The 19,528-nt window shown below is 48.2% G+C and overlaps 1 protein-coding gene across 1 annotated transcript in view; it reads left to right on the top strand.

Moving 5' to 3' along the window:
• The window catches only part of rorb (RAR-related orphan receptor B), a 93,939-nt gene extending 75,802 nt beyond the window's left edge, over nucleotides 1-18,137 (top strand). The window contains exon 10 of the mRNA XM_070868423.1: nucleotides 17,982-18,137. Within this exon, the coding sequence (XP_070724524.1) occupies nucleotides 17,982-18,137 (156 nt within the window). The remainder of the gene's footprint in view (nucleotides 1-17,981) is intronic.
• Nucleotides 18,138-19,528: the final 1,391 nt, after the last annotated feature.

The raw sequence follows: 19,528 nt of genomic DNA, 5'->3' as shown, positions 1-19,528 counted from the left end.
TATTAGCATTGGAGAATGGTGTCACTGTATTATGTACATAATTAAATTCAATATTGTAGTGTCACTAGTTGTTATAATTTAGAAGAGTTTAAAAATCACTCTTGGGATCCTGTGTATGTTTTATCACAAAGCAGTAGGATATGCATTCTCATTCACTGTTCCCCAGATAAAGACTTCATGATCTCAAATGGAGTGCGATCAGACAGAGGTGATGGGTACTTCCAAACAGGGAAGGAGGGAGTATCAATGAATGATGAACCCATTAAATAATTTCATCACATACCTGGTAATGTTGCAATTCGAACCATGCCAAATATTTAAAGTAAAGCTATTCACTGTGATAGAAACATAGAAATCTACAACGCAGAAGGAGGCCATTTCGGCCCATCGTTTCTGTGCCGTCCAACAAAGTGCCACATGGCCCTCTGTCAGCCGTCCTGAAGGTTACATATAAACCTATGAACAATAAACAATGGCGGAAAGGTAAAGAGCACCCAGCCTGTCATGTATGTAACCTTCATAACAACACTGCATACTGCATACACCTAAGAAATGCATACCTTGACCACAGTGGGTGAACTTGTGGGAGACACTCCTCACCTGGTCATCCAAGTATACAAAGGGGGGTCCCACGCAGGGTCATCACTTCTTGGTCCTGTGAATAAAGGTTCAGGTCACAGAGTGACCTTGTCTGCAGAATGTGCCTCGTGTGAATTTATAGTACTGTGTAAGGTCATTACATTTGGTGACGAGAAACAGGAATCAATGACTCACGAGAATGGCCACCTGTAGCACAGAGGAATGGTACTGTGTTGGTGAGGACCGGGACGATTTCGTCGAGAGGCTCCAGCAGAGCTTTGTCACGAAGGACTGGCTGGGAGATGCAGCGGCTGACAAGCGAATGGCGCATCTACTGACCAGCTGTGAACCTAAGACGTACGCGCTGATGAAAGACCTGCTCGCACCCGAGAAGCCGGCGGACAAAACCTTTGAAGAGCTCAGTAAACTGATTGGTGAGCACCTCAAACCGGCGATCAGTATACACATGGCCCGACACTGGTTCTATACACACCGACGTAGGGAAGGACAGAGCATAACGGACTTCGTTGCAGACCTTCGGCGCTTGGCCAGCCTCTAAGTTCACAGACGCTTGCAGGGGGGAGATGTTAAGAGATTTCTTTATTGAGGGTATTGGTCATGCCGGAATTTTCAGAAAGCTAATTGAGACCAAGGACTTGACCTTGGAAGCGGCGGCGTTGATGGCTCAGACCTTCATGGCGGGGGAGGAGGAAACCAAGATAATATATGTGCGCAACTCTGCTTTCAACGTGGCGATGGATCAGGGAGTTAACATTGTAAACGCGTCTCAGAACCCCGCAGGCAGGCAAGGGCAATTCGACAGCACCCAGGCAGCAACAGACTCTAGAGTGGGTCCTCAACAGAGACAATGGCAGGTTGAACGGACATTTACGCCATCACGGTGGACAATACGTCCCGGGATGGGGCCATTGACACTCATTAACAGAGTGCTCAAGAGTACTCAAAGAGACAATCAGAGAGGAATGCCTGGCAACAGCCCTTTTGTTCACAATGATCTCAGCTCATGCTGAAGGTGCGGGGGCAGACATGCTGCAAAAACCTGTAGGTTTCAACAATTTATCTGTAGAAATTGTAACTTCAGTGGACACATAGCCAGAATGTGCAGGAAGCCTGCAGCGAGGCTAATTTACGAGGCAGATGAACCAGAAGAGGGGTTTGCAAGGCAGGTTGATGCTTGGGACAAAGCAATGGACGCTGAAGTTCAGCGGGTTCATGTGGCAAACATCCACAGCTCGTATACCAAAACGCCACCTATGATGATGAAAGTCCTATTAAACGGCATCCCGGTACGCATGGAGCTGGACACAAGGGGCAGCCAGTCACTTATGAGTGTCCAACAATTCGAGAAACTGTGGCCACTCAGAGCTAGCAGACCCAAACTAGAACGCATTGACACGCAATTACGGACGTACACCAAAGAGATCATCCCAGTGCTAGGCAGTGCAATGTTGGTGGTCACACATAATAGATCAGAGAACCGGCTGCCACTCTGGATTGTCCCGGGAAATGATCCCGCGCTTTTGGGGAGGAGCTGGCTAGCCGAGATGAACTGGAAATGGGGGGATGTGCAGGCCATTTCATCTGTGGAGCGAAGTTCACGCTCACAGGTCCTACAGAAATTTGAGTCACTATTTCAACCTGGTGTCTGGACTTTCAAAGGTACCAAAGTAGTGATACGCATCACCCCGGACGACAGAGCTTTGCTGTATGTGATGCAGGAGAAAATTGAGAGTGAGTTGGACAGGTTGCTAAGAGAGGGCATAATTTCACCCGTTGAATTCAGCGACTGGGCAAGCCCCATCGTCCCTGTCCTAAAAACGGATGGCTCGGTCAGGATCTGTGGCGACTACAAGGCCACCATCAACCGTGTGTCACTACAAGACCAATACCCTCTTCCGAGAGCGGAGGATCTTTTTGCCATGCTGGCAGCCGGCAAGCTGTTCACCAAGTTGGACCTCACTTCAGCCTACATGACCCAGGAACTGGCCAAAGAATCCAAGCTACTGACCACCATCACCACGCACAAGGGGCTGTTTGTCTACAACAGCTGTCCGTTTGGCATTCGATCAGCGGCCGCTATCTTTCAAAGGAACATGGAAAGCCTACTCAAATCCATCCCCGGAACAATCGTATTTCAGGACGACATCCTTATCACGGGTCGAGACACCGAGGAACACCTCCACCACCTGGAGGAGGTGCTACGCAGACTGGACCGGGTAGGCCTGCGACTAAAGAAGTCCAAGTGTGTGTTTTTGGCCCCAGAGGTCGAGTTTTTGGGCAGGAGGTTTGCCGCTGACGGGATCCGGCCTACCGAATCCAAAATGGAGGCGATTCATCGTGTGCCCAGGCCCGGCAACACATCAGAGTTGCGTTCATTTCTGGGACTGTTGAACTATTTCGGGAACTTTCTGCCGAACTTAAGCACATTGTTGGAGCTGCTACATGTGCTCCTGTGTAAGGGTTGTGATTGGTTTTGGGGGGGACTGTCAGAAATGTATTGCAGCAGAGTAATGACGAGGGCCAACTCCAACCTGTGGCTTATGCCTCCAGGTCGCTCGCCGAAGCAGAACGGGGATATGGGATGGTTGAAAAGGAAGCACTCGCATGTGTCTACGGGGTGAAAAAGATGCACCAGTACCTTTTTGGCAGAAGGTTCAAGTTAGAAACGGACCACAAACCGTTAACATCCCTGTTGTCAGACAGCAAAGCTGTCAATGCCAATGCGTCAGCTCGCATACAGCGATGGGCTCTCACACCATATGGCACCGGCCAGGCACCGAAAATTGCGCTGACGCACTCAGCAGGCTTCCACTGGCCACCACTGAGGGAGCAGCGGAGCAAAGCGCTGAGATGGTCATGGCCGTTGAAGCCTTTGACAGTGCAGGCTCCCCCATCACAGCCCGCCAGATCAAAATCTGGACCAACAGAGATCCTCTCCTATCCTTGATTAAGAAATGTGTCCTGACTGGGGATTGAGCGCCCGCACACGGAGCATGCCCCGAGGAGGTCAGACGATTTCACAAACGGATGGATGAGCTCTCCATCCAAGCCGACTGCCTACTATGGGGCAGCTGGGTAGTCATGCCCCAGAAGGGAAGGGAAGCATTCATCAGGGAACTCTACAGCGAGCACCCAGGCATCCTGCTAATGAAGGCCATTTCCCGGTCACATGTATGGTGGCCGGGAATTGACTCAGACCTGGAACACTGTGTTCACAGGTGCACGATGTGTGCCCAGCTGGGCAATGCCCCCAGAGAGGCCCCATTCAGCCCGTGGCCCGGGCCCACCAGGCTATGGTCACGTATTCACGTAGACTACCCAGGCCCGTTCATGGGAAAAATGTTTCTCATTTTTGTTGATGCGTACTCGAAATGGATCAAGTGCATCATATTGAATTCGTGCACGACATCCACCACTGTGGAGAGTCTGCGTGCGGTCTTTGCGACCCACGGCTTGCCGGACATCCTGGTTAGCGACAACGGCCTGTGTTTCACTAGCTATGAATTCCGGGAGTTCATGTCGGGTAATGGCATCAAACATGTCAGGACGGCACCGTTCAAGCCGGCTTCCAATGGCCAGGCGGAACGTGCAGTCCAAATCATAAAACAGGACATGCTCCGGATTCAAGGACCCTCCCTTCAATGCCGCCTATCGCGCCTCCTGCTGGCATATAGGTCCCGACCGCATTCGCTCACGGGAGTCCCGCCCGCGGAACTACTCATGAAACATACACTTAAAACTCGGCTGTCCCTCATTTATCCTGTCCTGTCAGACATTGTTGAGGGCAAGTGCCAGTCCCAAAATGAGTGCCATGACCGTAACTCAAAGGGGAGATGCATAGAAATCGATGACCCTGTATTTGTTCTTAATCATGCTTTGGGGCTTGAGGGTACTGTAATTGGCAAAGAGGGGAATAGGGTCATAGTGGTCAGACTTAACAATGGACAGATATGCCGCGAGCATCTGGACCAAGTAAAAAAAAAAGGTTCAGCATGGACACTGAGAAACCTGAGGAAGATCATGAGATGTTGCCCACACCACCGCCAGTGAACGAGCAAGAAGAACATTCAGCAGCATGCACAGTCCCTGCGGTCAGCCCGGACTGGCCGGAATCACCACAGGTGACAGAGACGCATACCAAGGCTCAACAACCGGAGCCCCCAACTGCGGCGCTCCACGAGAGAGCGTCGACCACCCGAAAGACTTAATCTTTGACCCCATAAGACGTTGCGGGGGGGTGAGGTGATGTCATGTATGTAACCTTCATGTTACTGTAACCTTCATAACAACACTGCATACAGTATACATCTAAGAAATGCACACCTTGACCACAGGGGGTGAACTTGTGGGAGACACTCCTCACTTGGTCATCCAGGTAAATAAAGGGTGGTCCCACGCAGGGTCATCACTTCTTGGTCCTGTGAATAAAGGTTCAGGTTACAGAGTGACCTTGTCTGCAGAATGTGCCTCGTGTGAATTTATAGTAGTGTATAAGGACATTATACAGCCCAACCAGTCCGCCCCACACAACTGCACCGCAACATTCTACACTCCACCCCAACCGGAGCGATGTGATCTCCTAGATAAAAAAACCCAGGCCAATTGGGGGAAAAAATATGAGAAAATTCCTCTGTCACCCATCCAGGCAATCAAAAGCAGTCCAGGAGATCACCCTGGCCGTATTCGATTCCCTGCAGTACTTACCATCGTATCTGCGCCAGTCAACAAGAGGTTATCCAGTGTAATCCCACTTACCAACTCTAGGTCTGTAACCCTGCAGGTTACGGCACATCAAGTGCCATCCAAGCACCTTTTAAATGTGGTGAGGGTTTTTGCATCCACCACTCTTCCAGGCAGTGAGTTCCAGACCCCCACAACCCTCTGCGTGAAGAAGCCTCCCCTCAAATCCCCTCTGAACCTTCCACCAACCACCTTAAAACTATGCCCCTTTGTAATTCCCTCCACCAAGGTAAATAGGCCCTTGTTATCCACTATATCCAGGCCCCTCAAAATTTTATACACCTCAATGAGTTCTCCTCTCAGCCTCCTCTGTTCCAATGAGATCAAACCCAGCCTATCCAATTTGTCCTCATAGCTAAGATTCTTCTTCTAGTGCAATCACGTCCTTCCTATAATATGGCGACCAGAACTGCACGCAGTATTCCAGCAGTGGCCTAACTAGAGTATTATATAATTTAAGCATAACCTCTCTGCTCTTGTATTCTATGCCTCGACCAATAAAGGCAAGCATTCCGTATGCCTTCTTAACCACCTTATCCACCTGGCCTGTGACTTTCAGGCATCTGTGGACAGGGACTCCAAGGTCCCTTTGTTCATCTACACTTTTAAGTGGCCTACCATTTAATGTGTATACCCTTTCCTTATTAGCCCTCCCCGAGTGCATTACCTCACACTTTTCCGAATTAAATTCCATTTGCCACTGTTTTGCCCACCTGACCAGTAGATTGATATTCTCCAGTAGTCCATAACTTTCCTCTTCATTATCAACCATACAGCCAATTTTAGTGTTATCTGCAAACTTCTTAATCATACTCCGTATATTCAAATCTCATCATCATAGGCAATCCCTCGGAATCGAGGAAGACTTGCTTCCATTCTTAAAATGAGTTCTTAGGTGGTTGAACAGGCCAATGCAAGAGCCACAGATTCTGTCATAGGTGGGACAGATAGTCGTTGAGGGAAGAGGTGGGTGGGGCAGGTTTGCCGCACACTCTTTCCATTGCCTGCGCTTGATTTCTGCATGCTTTCGGCGAGACTCGAGGTGCTCAGTACTCTCCCGGATGCACTTCCTCCACTTAGGACGGTCTTTGGCCAGGGACTCCCAGGTATGAGTGAGGATATTGCACTTTATCAGGGAACCTTTGGCTCATTTGCCATGAAGGAGTTCCGAGTAGAGCACTTGCTTTGGGAGTCTCGTGTCTGGCATACGAACTATGTGGCCTGCCAGCGGAGCTGATCAAGTGTAGTCAGTGCTTCAATGCTGGGGATGTTGGCCTGGTCGAGGACGTTAATGTTGGTGCGTCTGTCCTCCCAGGGGATTTGTAGGATCTTGCGGAGACATTGTTGGTGGTATTTCTCCAGTGACTTGAGGTGTCTACTGTACATGGTCCATGTCTCTGAGCCGTACAGGAGGGCGGGTATTACTTGTAATGTATGTAAGCCTGGGTTTACCTGCCACCAGGGGGAGCAATTGTCGGAGGTCATTGGGCCACAGACACACACGTGCAACCCTTGTATATAAAGAAAGCCTCCATGTTTAATCCTCACTTTGAGAGCTAATAAAATAGTCAGGTCGTACCTGATTGAGTTCACGGTACTAAGCCTATTAAGTTATTGCACCTGCAACATTGGGCGACGAGGCACAATACGAACTTTCATGCACACAATAAAAATGAGCACCATTCGAATCCTGGAGCGATTCGTGGAGGGAGAAGACTGGGAGGATTTTACAGATCACCTCGATCAGTACTTCGTGGCCAACAAGATGGATGAAGAAGCTGACACAGTTAGGTGCAGGGCGGTTTTCCTCACTGTTTGTGGTCCAAAAATCTATGGCCTCATAAAGAATCTGCTCTCACCTGTACGTCCAACGGAAAAGACCCATGAGGAATTGTGTGCCCTGATTCGGGACCATCTCAAACCTAAAGAAGGCATCATTATCTCGAGATATCGCTTTTACAAGCATGGACGTTCTGAGGGCCAGGACATAGCGGAATTTGGTGCCGAACTGCGCGATGTCTTTGTAATAGGCATACACCACGAGGTGATCCTGCGGAAGCTGCTGGCTGCGGAGATGCTGGATCTGAGCAGGGCCATCTCGATCGCCCAGGCTTGCCTGACCACAGTCAATAGCACAAAGCAGATATCCTCGCAGAGTCGGAACTCCACAGCAAGTACTGTGCACCAGATTGTGTCGTCGGTTGGCACAGCTACACCTGGCAGGGCCTACCGACTGTGTTTGCGAAACCTGTAGCTGCTTGAAGTCCGCCATTAGGCACGAATTCGATTTCATCCTGTTGGCGTTGTGGGGGCAATCATCAGTCTCATCAGAGCCATTTCAGACAGTATATTTGTAGAGGCTGTGCGAAAATGGGGCACCTTTAGCGGATGTGTTCGCAGCTCAGCAAGCGTGCTGCGACACACCACATGGATGATGATGACCGATCCGAAGTGAATCCGGCAATGCTCCCTGAGAAGGAAGTGTATAGTCTATGTTCATTCCTGACAAAGAGCCAACCGATAATGATTGAAGTAAAATTGAACGGCGTGCCGGTATCTATGGAGTTCGATATGGATGCGAGTCAGTCAATTATGAGCCAGTGGACTTTCGAAAAGCTGTGGGACACCAAGGCCGTGAAACCTAAGCTGAGTCCAGTAATTGCAAAATTGCGTACCGACATCAAAGAGCTCATACCAGTGATTGGCAGTGCAGCAGTCAAGGTGTCGCACGATGGGGCAGTTTATGATCTATCGCTGTGGATCGTTCCAGGCAATGGTCTAACGCTGTTCGGCAAGAGTTGGCTCGAAAAAATAAAGTGGAACTGGAACGATATTAAAGCTTTGTCATCGGGGAATGACGCTTTGTGTGCTCAAGTGCTGAGCAAATTTCCCTCGCTGTTGGAACCAGGCATCAGCAACTTCACGGGAGCTAAGGTGCAGATCCACCTGGACTCGGATGCAAGACCCATCCATCACATGATGAGGAGGAAGGTCGAAATTGAATTGGACAGACTCCAATGTGAAGGGGTCATTTCACCGGTCAAATTTAATGAATGGGCTAGTCCCATTGTTCCTGTGCTGAAGAGTGATGGCACTGTCAGGATTTGTGGAGACTACAAGGTTACGATCAACCGAGTTTCAAAGTAGGATCAGTACTCATTACCAAGGACTGATGACCTGTTTACAAAGCTAGCCGGGGGAAAGTCATTCACCAAATTGGATCTGATGTCGGCCTATTTGACACAGGAGCTTGTCGGATCGTCGAAGAAACTTACGTGCATCAATATGCATAAAGGGCTGTTTGTTTACAACAGGTGTCCTTTCGGAATTCGCTCGGCTACAGCCATATTTCAGAGGAACATGGAGAGTTTACTGAAGTCCGTCCCTAGAACCGTGGTGTTCCAAGATGACATTCTGGTCACAGGTCGTGACACAGCCGAACACCTGCACAACCTGGAAGAGGTTCTACGTCATCTGGACAAAGTGGGGCTCAGACTGAAACGTTCAAAGTGCATCTTTATGGCACTGGAAGTCGAATTCCTGGGAAGGAAGATTGCTGCAGACGGCATCAGGCCTACGGACTTGAAAAATGTGGCCATCAAAAATGCACCCAGACCCCAGAATGTGATGGAGCTGCGTTCGTTCCTTGGTCTTCTCAACTACTTCGGTAATTTCTTACCTAAATTGAGCATGTTATTAGAGCCACTGCACATGCTGCTCAGAAAAGGCGACAACTGGGTTTGGGGTGTATCTCAAGACAGGGCCTTCGAGAAGGCTAGAAATCTGCTTTCTTCCAACAAATTGCTGCTACATTATGACCCGTGCAATCATTTAGTATTGGTCTGTGATGCTTCATCATATGGGGTTGGTTGCATGCTCCAACAATCCAATTAGTCGGGCAAACTACAACCCGTTGCGTACGTGTCGAGAAGCATGTCTCAAGTGGAAAGAGCCTACAGCATGGTAGAGAAAGAAGCTTTAGCCTGCATATATGGGCTTAAAAAGATGCACCAGTATCTGTTTGGGCTTCGTTTCGAGCTTGAAAACAATCACAAGCCGCTGATACCTTTGTTTTCAGAGCATAGAGGTATCAATACCAATGCGTTGTCTCGCATCCAGAGGTGGGCGCTGACATTATCTGCCTAGATTATGTCATTCGCCATAGACCTGGCACCGAGAATTGTGCCGATGCATTGAGCCGTTTACCATTGCCCACGCCGGAGGTGGAAACGCCACAGCCCGCAGACCTACTGTTGGTCATGGATGCCTTTGAGAGTGAAGGGTCGCCTGTCACTGCTCAACAAGTTAGGACCTGGACCAGCCAGGATCTGATCTTATTGGTTGTAAAACGTTGTGTCCTTAGTGGTGATTGGTCGGCCATTCCCAGGGCAGTCTGTGATGAGACCAAACCTTACAACTGTCGCAAAGACGAACTCTCCATTCAATCTGATTGTTTGCTATGGAGTAATTGTGTTGTTACGCCCAAGAAAGGCAGGGAGAGATTTGTACGGGATTTACACAGTACCCATCCCGGTATTGTGATGATGAAGGCCATTGCCAGGTCTCACGTTTAGTGGCCTGGCATTGACTCTGATTTGGAGTCATGTGTGCATCAGTGCAATACTTGCATGCAGTTAAGCAATGCACCAGTGGAATCTCTGCTGAATCTGTGGTCGTGGCTCTCCAAACCATGGTCAAGGATCCATATCAACTATACGGGCCCTTTCGTAGGCAAAATATTTTGGTGGTGGATGCGTATTCCAAATGGATAGAATGTGTAATCATGTCATCCAGCACATCCACAGCCACCATTGAGAGCCTTCGTGCCATGTTCGCCACTCATGGTCTGCCCGACATCGTTGTGAGTGACAACGGATCGTGCTTCACGAGTTTGGAGTTTCAAGAGTTTATGAGACTCAATGGTATCAAGCATGTAAGGTCAGCAGCATTCAAACCCGCGTCCAATGGTCAAGCGGAGCAGGCCATCCAAACCATCAAGCAGAGCCTGAAATGCGTAACTCGCGGTTCTTTGCAGACTCGCTTGTCACACATACTGCTTAGTTACAGGACAAGACCTCACACGCTTAACAGGGACCCCCCTGCTGAACTGTTGATGAAGAGCGGTCTCAAGACCAGGCTCTCGCTTGTTCACCCTGATCTTAACGATCATGACGAAAACCGACGTCAACATCAGCAGTGGTATCATGATCACACTGCCGTGTCACGTGACATCTCTATTGATGATCCTGTGTATGTGCTAAATTATGGTCAAGGTCCCAAGTGGGTCACTGGCACTGTTACGGTCAAGGAGGGTAACAGGGTACTTAATGTCAGGCTCACTAATGGGCAAACATGCAGGAGGCACATTGATCAGACGGAATTGCGGCACACAGACTAACTGGAACAGCTTGAAGAAGATATCATCAATGACCAACTGATTCATATTCAGCCATCAGAAGACCCTGCTATTGTCAATGGATCTGGACCTTCAATCCCCGAAATGGACACTTCCATTAGATCGGCTACCCAGTCTCAAGTCATGAATGACTCAGAGAGCTCACCCAGATCTGGAATTGAACTGAGATGATCAACTAGGGAGCGGAAAGCCCCGGACTGTCTCAATTTGTAAATAGGACTGATACCAAGATCTTGGGGGGAATGATGTAATATATGTATGCCTGGATTTACCTGCCACCAGGGGGAGCGACCGTCAAAGGTTATTAGGCCACAGACACACATGTGCAGCCCTTGTATATAAAGAAAGCATCCATGTTTAATCCTCACTTTGAGAGCTAATAAAGTAGTCAGGTGGGACCTGATTGAGTTCAAGGTACTAAGCCTTTTGAGTTATTGCATACGCAACATTACTACAGCCCTGTAGACCATGAGCTTGTAGGCAGTTTTGAGGGCCTGGTCTTCACACACTCTTTTCCTCAGGTGGCCGAAGGCTGCCCTGGCACACTGGAGGCGGTGTTGGATCTCGCTGTCAATGCTTGCTCTTGTTGATAGGAGGCTCCCGAGATATGGGAAATGGTCCACGTTGTCCAGGGCCGCGAGGAGAGACTGGTGGAGGACCTTTGTCTTATGGATATTTAGCATGAGACTCATGCTTTCGTATGCCTCAGTAAATACATCGACTATGTCCTGGAGTTCAGCCTCTGTATGTGCGCAGACGCAGACGTCATCCGCGTACTGTAGCTCAATGACAGAGGTTGGGGTGGTCTTGTACCTGGCCTGGAGACGGCAAAGGTTGAATAGGTTCCCACTAGTTCTGTAGTTTAGTTCCACTCCAAAGGGGAGCTTGTTGACTGTGAGGTGGAGCATGGCGGCAAGGAAGATTGAGAAGAGTGTTGGGGCGATGACGCAGCCCTGTTTGACCCTGGTCCGGACATGGATTGGGTCTGTGATGGATCCATTGTTAAGGATCACGGCCTGCATGTCGTCGTGGAGTAGGCGGAGGATGGTGATGAACTTTTGGGGGCATCCGAAACGGAGGTGGACGCTCCATAGACCCTCGCGGTTGACAGTGTCAAAGGCCTTTGTACGGTCGAAGAAGGTCATGTATTTTTCCTGTAGCTGTCGCACTGCAAAAATCATGTCCGTTGTGCCCCGTAGGGGACAAAATCCGCATTGTGACTCCAGGAGGAGCTCCCTGGCCACAGGAAGAAGACGGTTGAGGAGGACTCTAGCGATGAATTTCCCAGTGGCTGATAGCAAGGAGATTCCTCTATAGTTGCCGCAGTCGGACTTGTCCCCTTTTTTAAAGATGGTCACGATCACTGCATCTCTGAGATCTCCCTGCATGCTCTCCTCCCTCCAGATAAGAGAGATGAGATCATGTATTCGCGCCAGCAATGCCTCTCCGCCATACTTCAGTGCCTCAGCAGGGATTCCATCTGCACCCGTAGCCTTGTTGCTTTTAAGCTGTCTCATGGCTTTTTCTACCTTGTGTCGTGTTGGGGTCTTACTGAGGTGGTGGCGGGTAGCATGCTACGGGATGGAGTCGAGAACACTCGAGTCAAAGGCAGAGTCTCGATTGAGGAGATCTTCAAAGTGCTCCTTCCAGCGGGCCCTGACTGCCTTAATAAGTGTTTCCCCGTTCTTGGCCAGCAGTGAGGTGAGGCCTTGGGTATTTGGACCATAGGTGGCCTTGACTGCGATGAAGAATCCTCACACATCATGGCTTTCAGCCAGCTGCTGTATCTCCTGTGCTTTCTCCATCAACCACCTATTCTTTAGGTCCAGGACTTTTTGTTGGCCCTTAGCCTTGAGCCATCTGTGATGCTGCTTTCCTGCTCCCAAGTTGGGCTGTTGTTTAAGGCTCAGAAATGCCCTGCGCTTGCGATCTATTAGCTCTTGGATCTCCTGATCATTCTCATCAAATCAGTCCTGGTGTTTCCTGTTTGACTAACCGAGCGTCTCTTTGCAGGAACTGGTTATGGAGGCCTGGAGGGCAGACCAAGCACTGTGGGCATTCTGCGTCTCGTGGTCATCAAGGCACGCCAGGTTAGCTGTGAGGCGCTGACTGTATAGGGCTCTCTTAGCTGTGTCCTTAAGTGCCCTGGCATTGACTTTTTTGTGGCACTGCTTCTGCTGCCCCCTCTGCTTTGGGGCTATGTTGATGTCAATGATGGATCGGATTAGACAGTGGTCCGTCCAGTAGTTGTCAGCTCCTGTCATGGCACAGGTGATGCGCACATCTTTGTGATTCCTGGCTCAGATGATGACATAGTCAAGCAGGTGCCAGTGTTTGGAGCGAGGGTGTTGCCACGATGCCTTGTATTTGTCCCTCTGGCAGAACAAGGTGTTGGTGATGACAAGTTCATGCTCTAGACATTTTGTCAGGAGTAAGGTACTGCTGGAGTTGGCTTTCCCTACCCCTCTCTGCCAATCACTCCACCCCAGAGGTCTGTGTCCTTGATGACCCTGGCATTGAAGTCACGAGGAGGATCAGCTTGTCGCCCGTGAGGACGCAGGACAGGGATTTTTCAAGGTTGGAGTAAAAACCCTCTTTGGCCTCATCAGTTGCATCAAATGTCGGGGTGTATGCACTGATGACTGTGGCGCACTGGTTCCAGGATAGGCTGAATCGAAGAATCATGAGGTGTTCGTTAGCCCTGCAGAGGGAGTCTTTGAGGTGGTTGACCAGTTCATTTTTGATGGCGAAGCCAACTCCGTGGGCAGCGTTCTTCCTCTGGTTTCCCTTTCCAGAAGAAGTTATAACCTCCACCTTGTTCCTTGAGCTGGCTTTCCCCTGCCTGCCGGGTCTTGGTTAGGGCGGCAATATCAAAGCGTCTAAGTTCCTGGGCAACAATGGTGGTGCGGCGTTCCGACCTGTCGCTGTTGGAGTTGTCCATGAGGGTCCTGATGTTCTTTGTCCAGAACTTCATGTTAGAAGAGTGGAAGATGCCTGTGCTTGAGTTATTTTAACGTGGGGTGGTCGCTGCACACCGGCTACCACATGGGCTTAGCTGAGCAAGGTCTTGATCCAGTGGCAAGGGGCTCCAAGTCGACTGGAGACCAGGCACTGCTATATGGGCCTAGTTTCCTACGGCGAGATGTTGGCCGCAGGCTCAGCGCTGGGTGGTCCAAGGCCTGGTTGGGGGCAGGCATTGGGAGGGTCAGTGGCCCACTGGGGTTCAGGGTGGGAGGGCAGGGAGGTCACAGCCATGGTACTCACCACGTGTTGGAGGAGGGGAAGAGGCCGGGTCACCAATGGGGAAGGAGAGCTCCAGTCGTCGCTGAAGGAAGAGGGGAGGCCAATCGCCGTCATAGGAGAGGAGGACCCGGTCGCCGTTGAGGAGGAGGTCGCCTTTCACCGCAGGAGGTCCAGCTGTGGTCGAGGAAGCCCAGACTCCGTCGTGGGGGAGAGGCCCATCTGCCGTCGCTGGAGGTGTTCCAATCGCTGCTGGAGCGGGAGGGGGTGGAGAGTGGAGGTCCGATAGCCAGGTCCAGGTCGTCACTTCCAGAGGTCCAATCACAGCAGGAGGCCACAGGAGGCCCAGTCATCGCAGGAGGTCGCATGAGGCTGCAGGAAGCCCAGTCACTACTGGAGGTCCAGTCTTCGCCAGAGGCCCAGTATAAATCATTGATATATACCACAAAAAGCAAGGGACCCAGCACTGAGCCCTGCAGAACCCCACTGGAAACATCCTTCCAGTCACAAAAACAACCATCAATCATTACCCATTGCTTCCTATCTCTGCCAATTTTGGATCCAACTTGCCACTTTGCCCTGGAGCCCATGGGCTTTAACCTTCATGACCAGTCTATTATGTGGGACCTTATCAAAAGCTTTGCTAAAGTCCATATACACTACAATGTATGTACTACCCTCATCGACCCTCCTGGTTACCTCCTCAAAAAATTCAATCAGGTTAGTCAAACACAATCTTCCCTTAACAAATCCATGCCGACTGTCCCTAATTAATCCTTGTCTTTCTAAACGTAGATTTATCCTGTCTTTCAGGGTTTTTTCCCAGTAATTTTCCCACCACTGAGGTTAGGCTGACAAGCCTGTAATTACCTGGCCTATCCCTTTCTCCCTTCTTAAATAAGGGTACTACATTAGCAGTCCTCCAATCCTCTGGCACCATGCCCAAATCCAAAGAGGACTGGAAAATGATGGTCAAGGCCTCTGCTATTTCCTCTTTTACTTTGCTCAACAGCCTGGGATGTATTTCATCCGGGCCTGGGAACTTATCTACTTTCAAAGCTACTAAACCCTTTATTACCACCTCTCTCACTATGTTTATTTCATCCAGAATTTCACACTCCTCCTCGATAGCAGTATCTGCATTGCCCTTTTCCATGTGAAAACAGATGCAAAGTATTCATTAAGAACCAAACCAATATCTTCTGCCGCCACACAAAGATTACCCTCATGGTCACTAATAGGCCCTATCCTTTCTTTAGTTATCGACTTGCTCTTAATATATTTATAGAACATCTTTGGGTTTTCCTTAATTTTACTAGCCAAGAATTTTTCATAATCTCTCTTAGCATTCCTAATAACCTTTTTAATTTTACCTCTGAATTTTCTATATTCCTCCAAAGATTCTACAGTATTTAGCCATCGGTATATGACACATGCTTCCGTTTTTTTCTTTATGCTCCCCTGTAAGTCCATAGCCATCCAGGGGGCTCTAGATTTGTTATTCCCACCCTTTTTCTTTCAGGGCACATGTTTGGCCTGAGCCTTCCAGATCGCTTCCTTGAATGCCTCCCACTGTTCCAACACTGATTTACCTACAACTAGCTGTTTCCGTCCACTGTGGCCAAATCACTCCTCAACTTAGCAAAGTTAGCTTTTCCCCAATTTGGGACTTTTATTCCTGGTCTATCCTTGTCCTTATCCATAACTAACTTGAATCTGACTGAATTATGGTCACTGGCACCCAAGTGCTTTCCCACTAATACCCCTTCCGCCGGCCCAGCTTCAGTCCCCAAAACTAAACCCAAAACCGCCCCCTCTCATGTTGGGCTTGTTACATACTGACTAAAAAAGTTCTCTTGAATGCATTTTAAGAATTCCACATCCTCTAAACCCTTCACACTATATTTGTCCCAATCAATATTAGGATAGTTAAAATCTCCTACTATTACTGCACTATGGTTTTTGGACCACAGAAATTTGCCTACCTATTTGCTCTTCTCTCTCCCTCCTACTGTTTGGGGGCCTATAATACATGCCCAGCAGTGTGATTGCCCCTTTTTTATTTTTCAAATCGACCCATATGGCCTCATTTGATTATCTCTCTAACATATCATCACTCCTCACAGCTGTAATAATTTCTTTAATCACTACTGCGACCCCCCCCCTTTTTACCCCCCTCTCTGTCTTGTCTACAAATCCTGTAACCAGGAATATTGAGCTGCCAAACCTGCCCCTCTTTCAGCCATGTCTCTACAATGGCTATAATGTTATACTCCCAAGTTTTACCTGTGCTCTCAGCTCATCCGCCTTATTTGCTATACTCCCTGCATTAAAGTATAAAGCATTCAGCACAGGAAGACCTCTTTGATTATTACTTACTAACCCTTGTTTCCTCTGTCTTACAGATTCACGTTCCAAATTTGCGCTATCCAATTTCAGCTTTACTTCCTTCCCGATTAAATTTGTTCTCAGATTCCCAACCCCCTGCCAACCTAGATTAAACTCTCCCCAACAGCATTAGCAAAACTCCCTGTGAGGATATTGGTCCCAGCGCTGTTGAGGTGCAACCCGTCCGGTTTGTACATGTATCATCGTCCCCAGAAACGGTCCCAATGCCTCAGGAATTTAAAGCCCTCCCTCCTACACCAACTCTCCAGCCATGCGTTCATCCTCTCCATCTTTCTATTCTTATACTCATTAGCACGTGGCACTGGTAGTAACCCAGAGATTACTACCTTTGAGGTCCTACCCTTTAATTTTTCTCCTAGCTCCCTAAGTTCTGCCAGCAGGACCTCATCCCTCTTTCTACCTATGTCATTGGTCCCGATATGGACCACAGCCTCTAGCTGTTTACCCTCTCCCCCCAGAATTCCCTGCATCCGCTCTGTGACATCCTTGACCCTGGCACTAGGGAGGCACCATACCATCCTGGAGTCATGTCTACGGCCGCAGAAACACCTCTTTATTCCCCTAACTATTGAATCCCCTACCACTACACCTGTTTTATTCTTTATCCCAGCCCCCCTGTGCATCAGAGCCACCCATGGTGCCTTGGACTTGGCTCTGGCTGCACTCCCCAGAGGCACCATCGCCCTCACCGGTGATCAGAAGGGAATATCGGTTGGAAAGCAGGATGGATTCATGAGGGGACTCCTGCACTACCTGCCTAGCATTCTTACTCTGTCTGGTGGTCACCCACTTCCCTTTTACCTGCATGCTTTTAAGCTGCAGTGTGACCACCTCCTGAAATATACTATCCATGTAGCTCTCAGCCTCGCGGATGCACCGTATTGACTCCAGCCACTGCTCAAGCTCCAAAACGCGGAGCTCAAGTAGTTGAAGCTGGAGACACCTCCTGCACACATGGTTGTCTAGGCTGCGTGAAGCATCCAGGACTTCCCATATGCTGCAGGACATGCACTCCACAGGACTGAGCCACCCTGTCATCCCTCTAATTAGACTTATCTAATTAAAATCTAATTAAAAAGAAAAAGAGAGAGCGATACTTACCAATCAAACAACCAATCACTTATCTGCCCGGACGAGGGCTGTGAGCTCCTCGCCAGAAGTAAACTCATCGCCTACCTCCGGCCCTCCTCCTCCTCGGACTCCTGGCCTGCTGAACTCACCGAACTCTCTGGCCTCTCGGACTCACCGAGGTCAGGGCCGCTCTCTCAAATACTGCTGAGATTGAAAGATGCCAATGCAAGCAAGGCAAGGCTTGTTGGAAGCCAGGAGAATATTGCACTTTGAACCTATCCACTGCTAAATTTATTTTGTCTTCTCTCCTGCTTTTCTCACCCTTGGTTGCGTCCCTGCATTATGCTCCTTTTCCTTCCTTCTGATAATCTCAATTTTAAAAAGGTGGCCAGCCATGCTAGCCCAGGTTTACTGTCAGGATTTATGCTGGCACCATCAAAATGGGGTGAAAGGACCATTGTTTGTAATGGAATTTAAGGTTGTTTTTTTTTGTTTCTTCTTTCAGCTGATCTCCAGGTTACCAACTTTAACTGCACTTTGCAACCTGCACACTGACAAGCTCCAAGCATTCAAGCTGTTGCACCCAGAGACAGCTAACAGCCTGTTCCCTCCTCTCTACAAGGAGCTCTTTAACCCGGACTCTTCGGCCATCCCCAAGTGACGGTGGCGGCTGGCACGTGCCACCGCGCTTGGAACGAAGCTCTCTTCAGACAAAGACACACATCGTGTAAATTTGAGACTTCTAAATGAAAAAAAAATCACTACTGCAACACTAGGAATGTCCTGCACTTAAATAGATTCTTTTTCACCATTACCGATTAAAGAATGTAAATACTGCACCTGACTTTGGAGCTTTGTGGGACCGGTCAGAAAATGTACAAAAGTTAAGTTGTTCTACTTTTATCTGTTTTGGGGGTAAGTTTTAACAATCAGATGCTGGTTAATGCTGTTTTAAAACTAGAATCGTGATTTCACAGTATTATTCCTTCTGTTCGTGGATTGGATATAATTTAAGAGTGTTCGGCCTACTAGGCTTAACTGTTTCTGTGTGTATTTTTTTTTTCATTTTTTTTTGTTGGGTCTTGTAATTTTATTTTTAATGTTTTTAAGAATTTAACATTTCCAATATATATGTATGAAAATATATATTGGGAAAAGATGTGGGAGAAAAAAAGATATAAACAAAAGCCTTGTCTGGATTGTTGAGAAATTGAGTGTGGATTCTGGTATACTATATGTAAAGAGGGTTTTAGGGATTTGTTGCTTGTAAATGTAAATTCTAGATAAAAGAAGCACTAGTTTTCCACATTAAACTATATTTTTATGTAGAAAGTTGCACAGAATGACAAAAACACAAAACAAAAAAGATAGTATCTGGCCTTTTAGCCGCAGAGACGACCACCGAGTAATTTCTGTTCCAAAACCTTGTGATGGAAGCTTTAATAGTCCATTTTTAAGTAACATTTGTGTCTCAGTATGTTTCAGACAGAAGCTGGTATAAAGTGTTACTGATCTACAAGGAAAGGCTTTGAGTGTATTTTTAACATTCCATGGCAGAGCTGTCAGTCAGTGAGAGCAGTCAACATTATCACCCCATTCATACTTTTGTATTACAACCCCCTCCCACTCACTGTTTTGCATACAAGGCCCTACTTTTGTCCTCAACATTGGCCTACTTTAACACATTCTTTTCTAAATATTTCAACTTATTTCAGCTTGTTTTTTTTAGGACTGCCAATGCTCTTAGCCTAATTGCAATTTCAACCACCAAAATGATTATAACTTTAGAAAAATAAATTGTCTTATCTTACAACAGTTTCAAATGGAAATGTGCTTTGGTTATTGCAACTCCTGCATTAAGAGTTTGCTTATTGCTCAATAAATAGTGGTCATTTTTCTTTCTAAATGTAATGCAGCCATCAGCAAACAGGCCTCTGCATGGCCATATGCATCACTAGATAAAAGCTTTTTCTGAGTGCTCCTTGTCCTTTACCAAATTCATAACTGGAAAGGGAAAGAGATCAGGATTGTGGTTTCAGATATTTGCTCTAC

This window comes from Pristiophorus japonicus, chromosome 1 (assembly GCF_044704955.1).
Source record: "Pristiophorus japonicus isolate sPriJap1 chromosome 1, sPriJap1.hap1, whole genome shotgun sequence".
Taxonomy (NCBI): domain Eukaryota; kingdom Metazoa; phylum Chordata; class Chondrichthyes; family Pristiophoridae; genus Pristiophorus; species Pristiophorus japonicus.
Note: the sequence above shows the minus strand (reverse complement) of the source record. Positions and strands in the feature narration are given on the sequence as shown.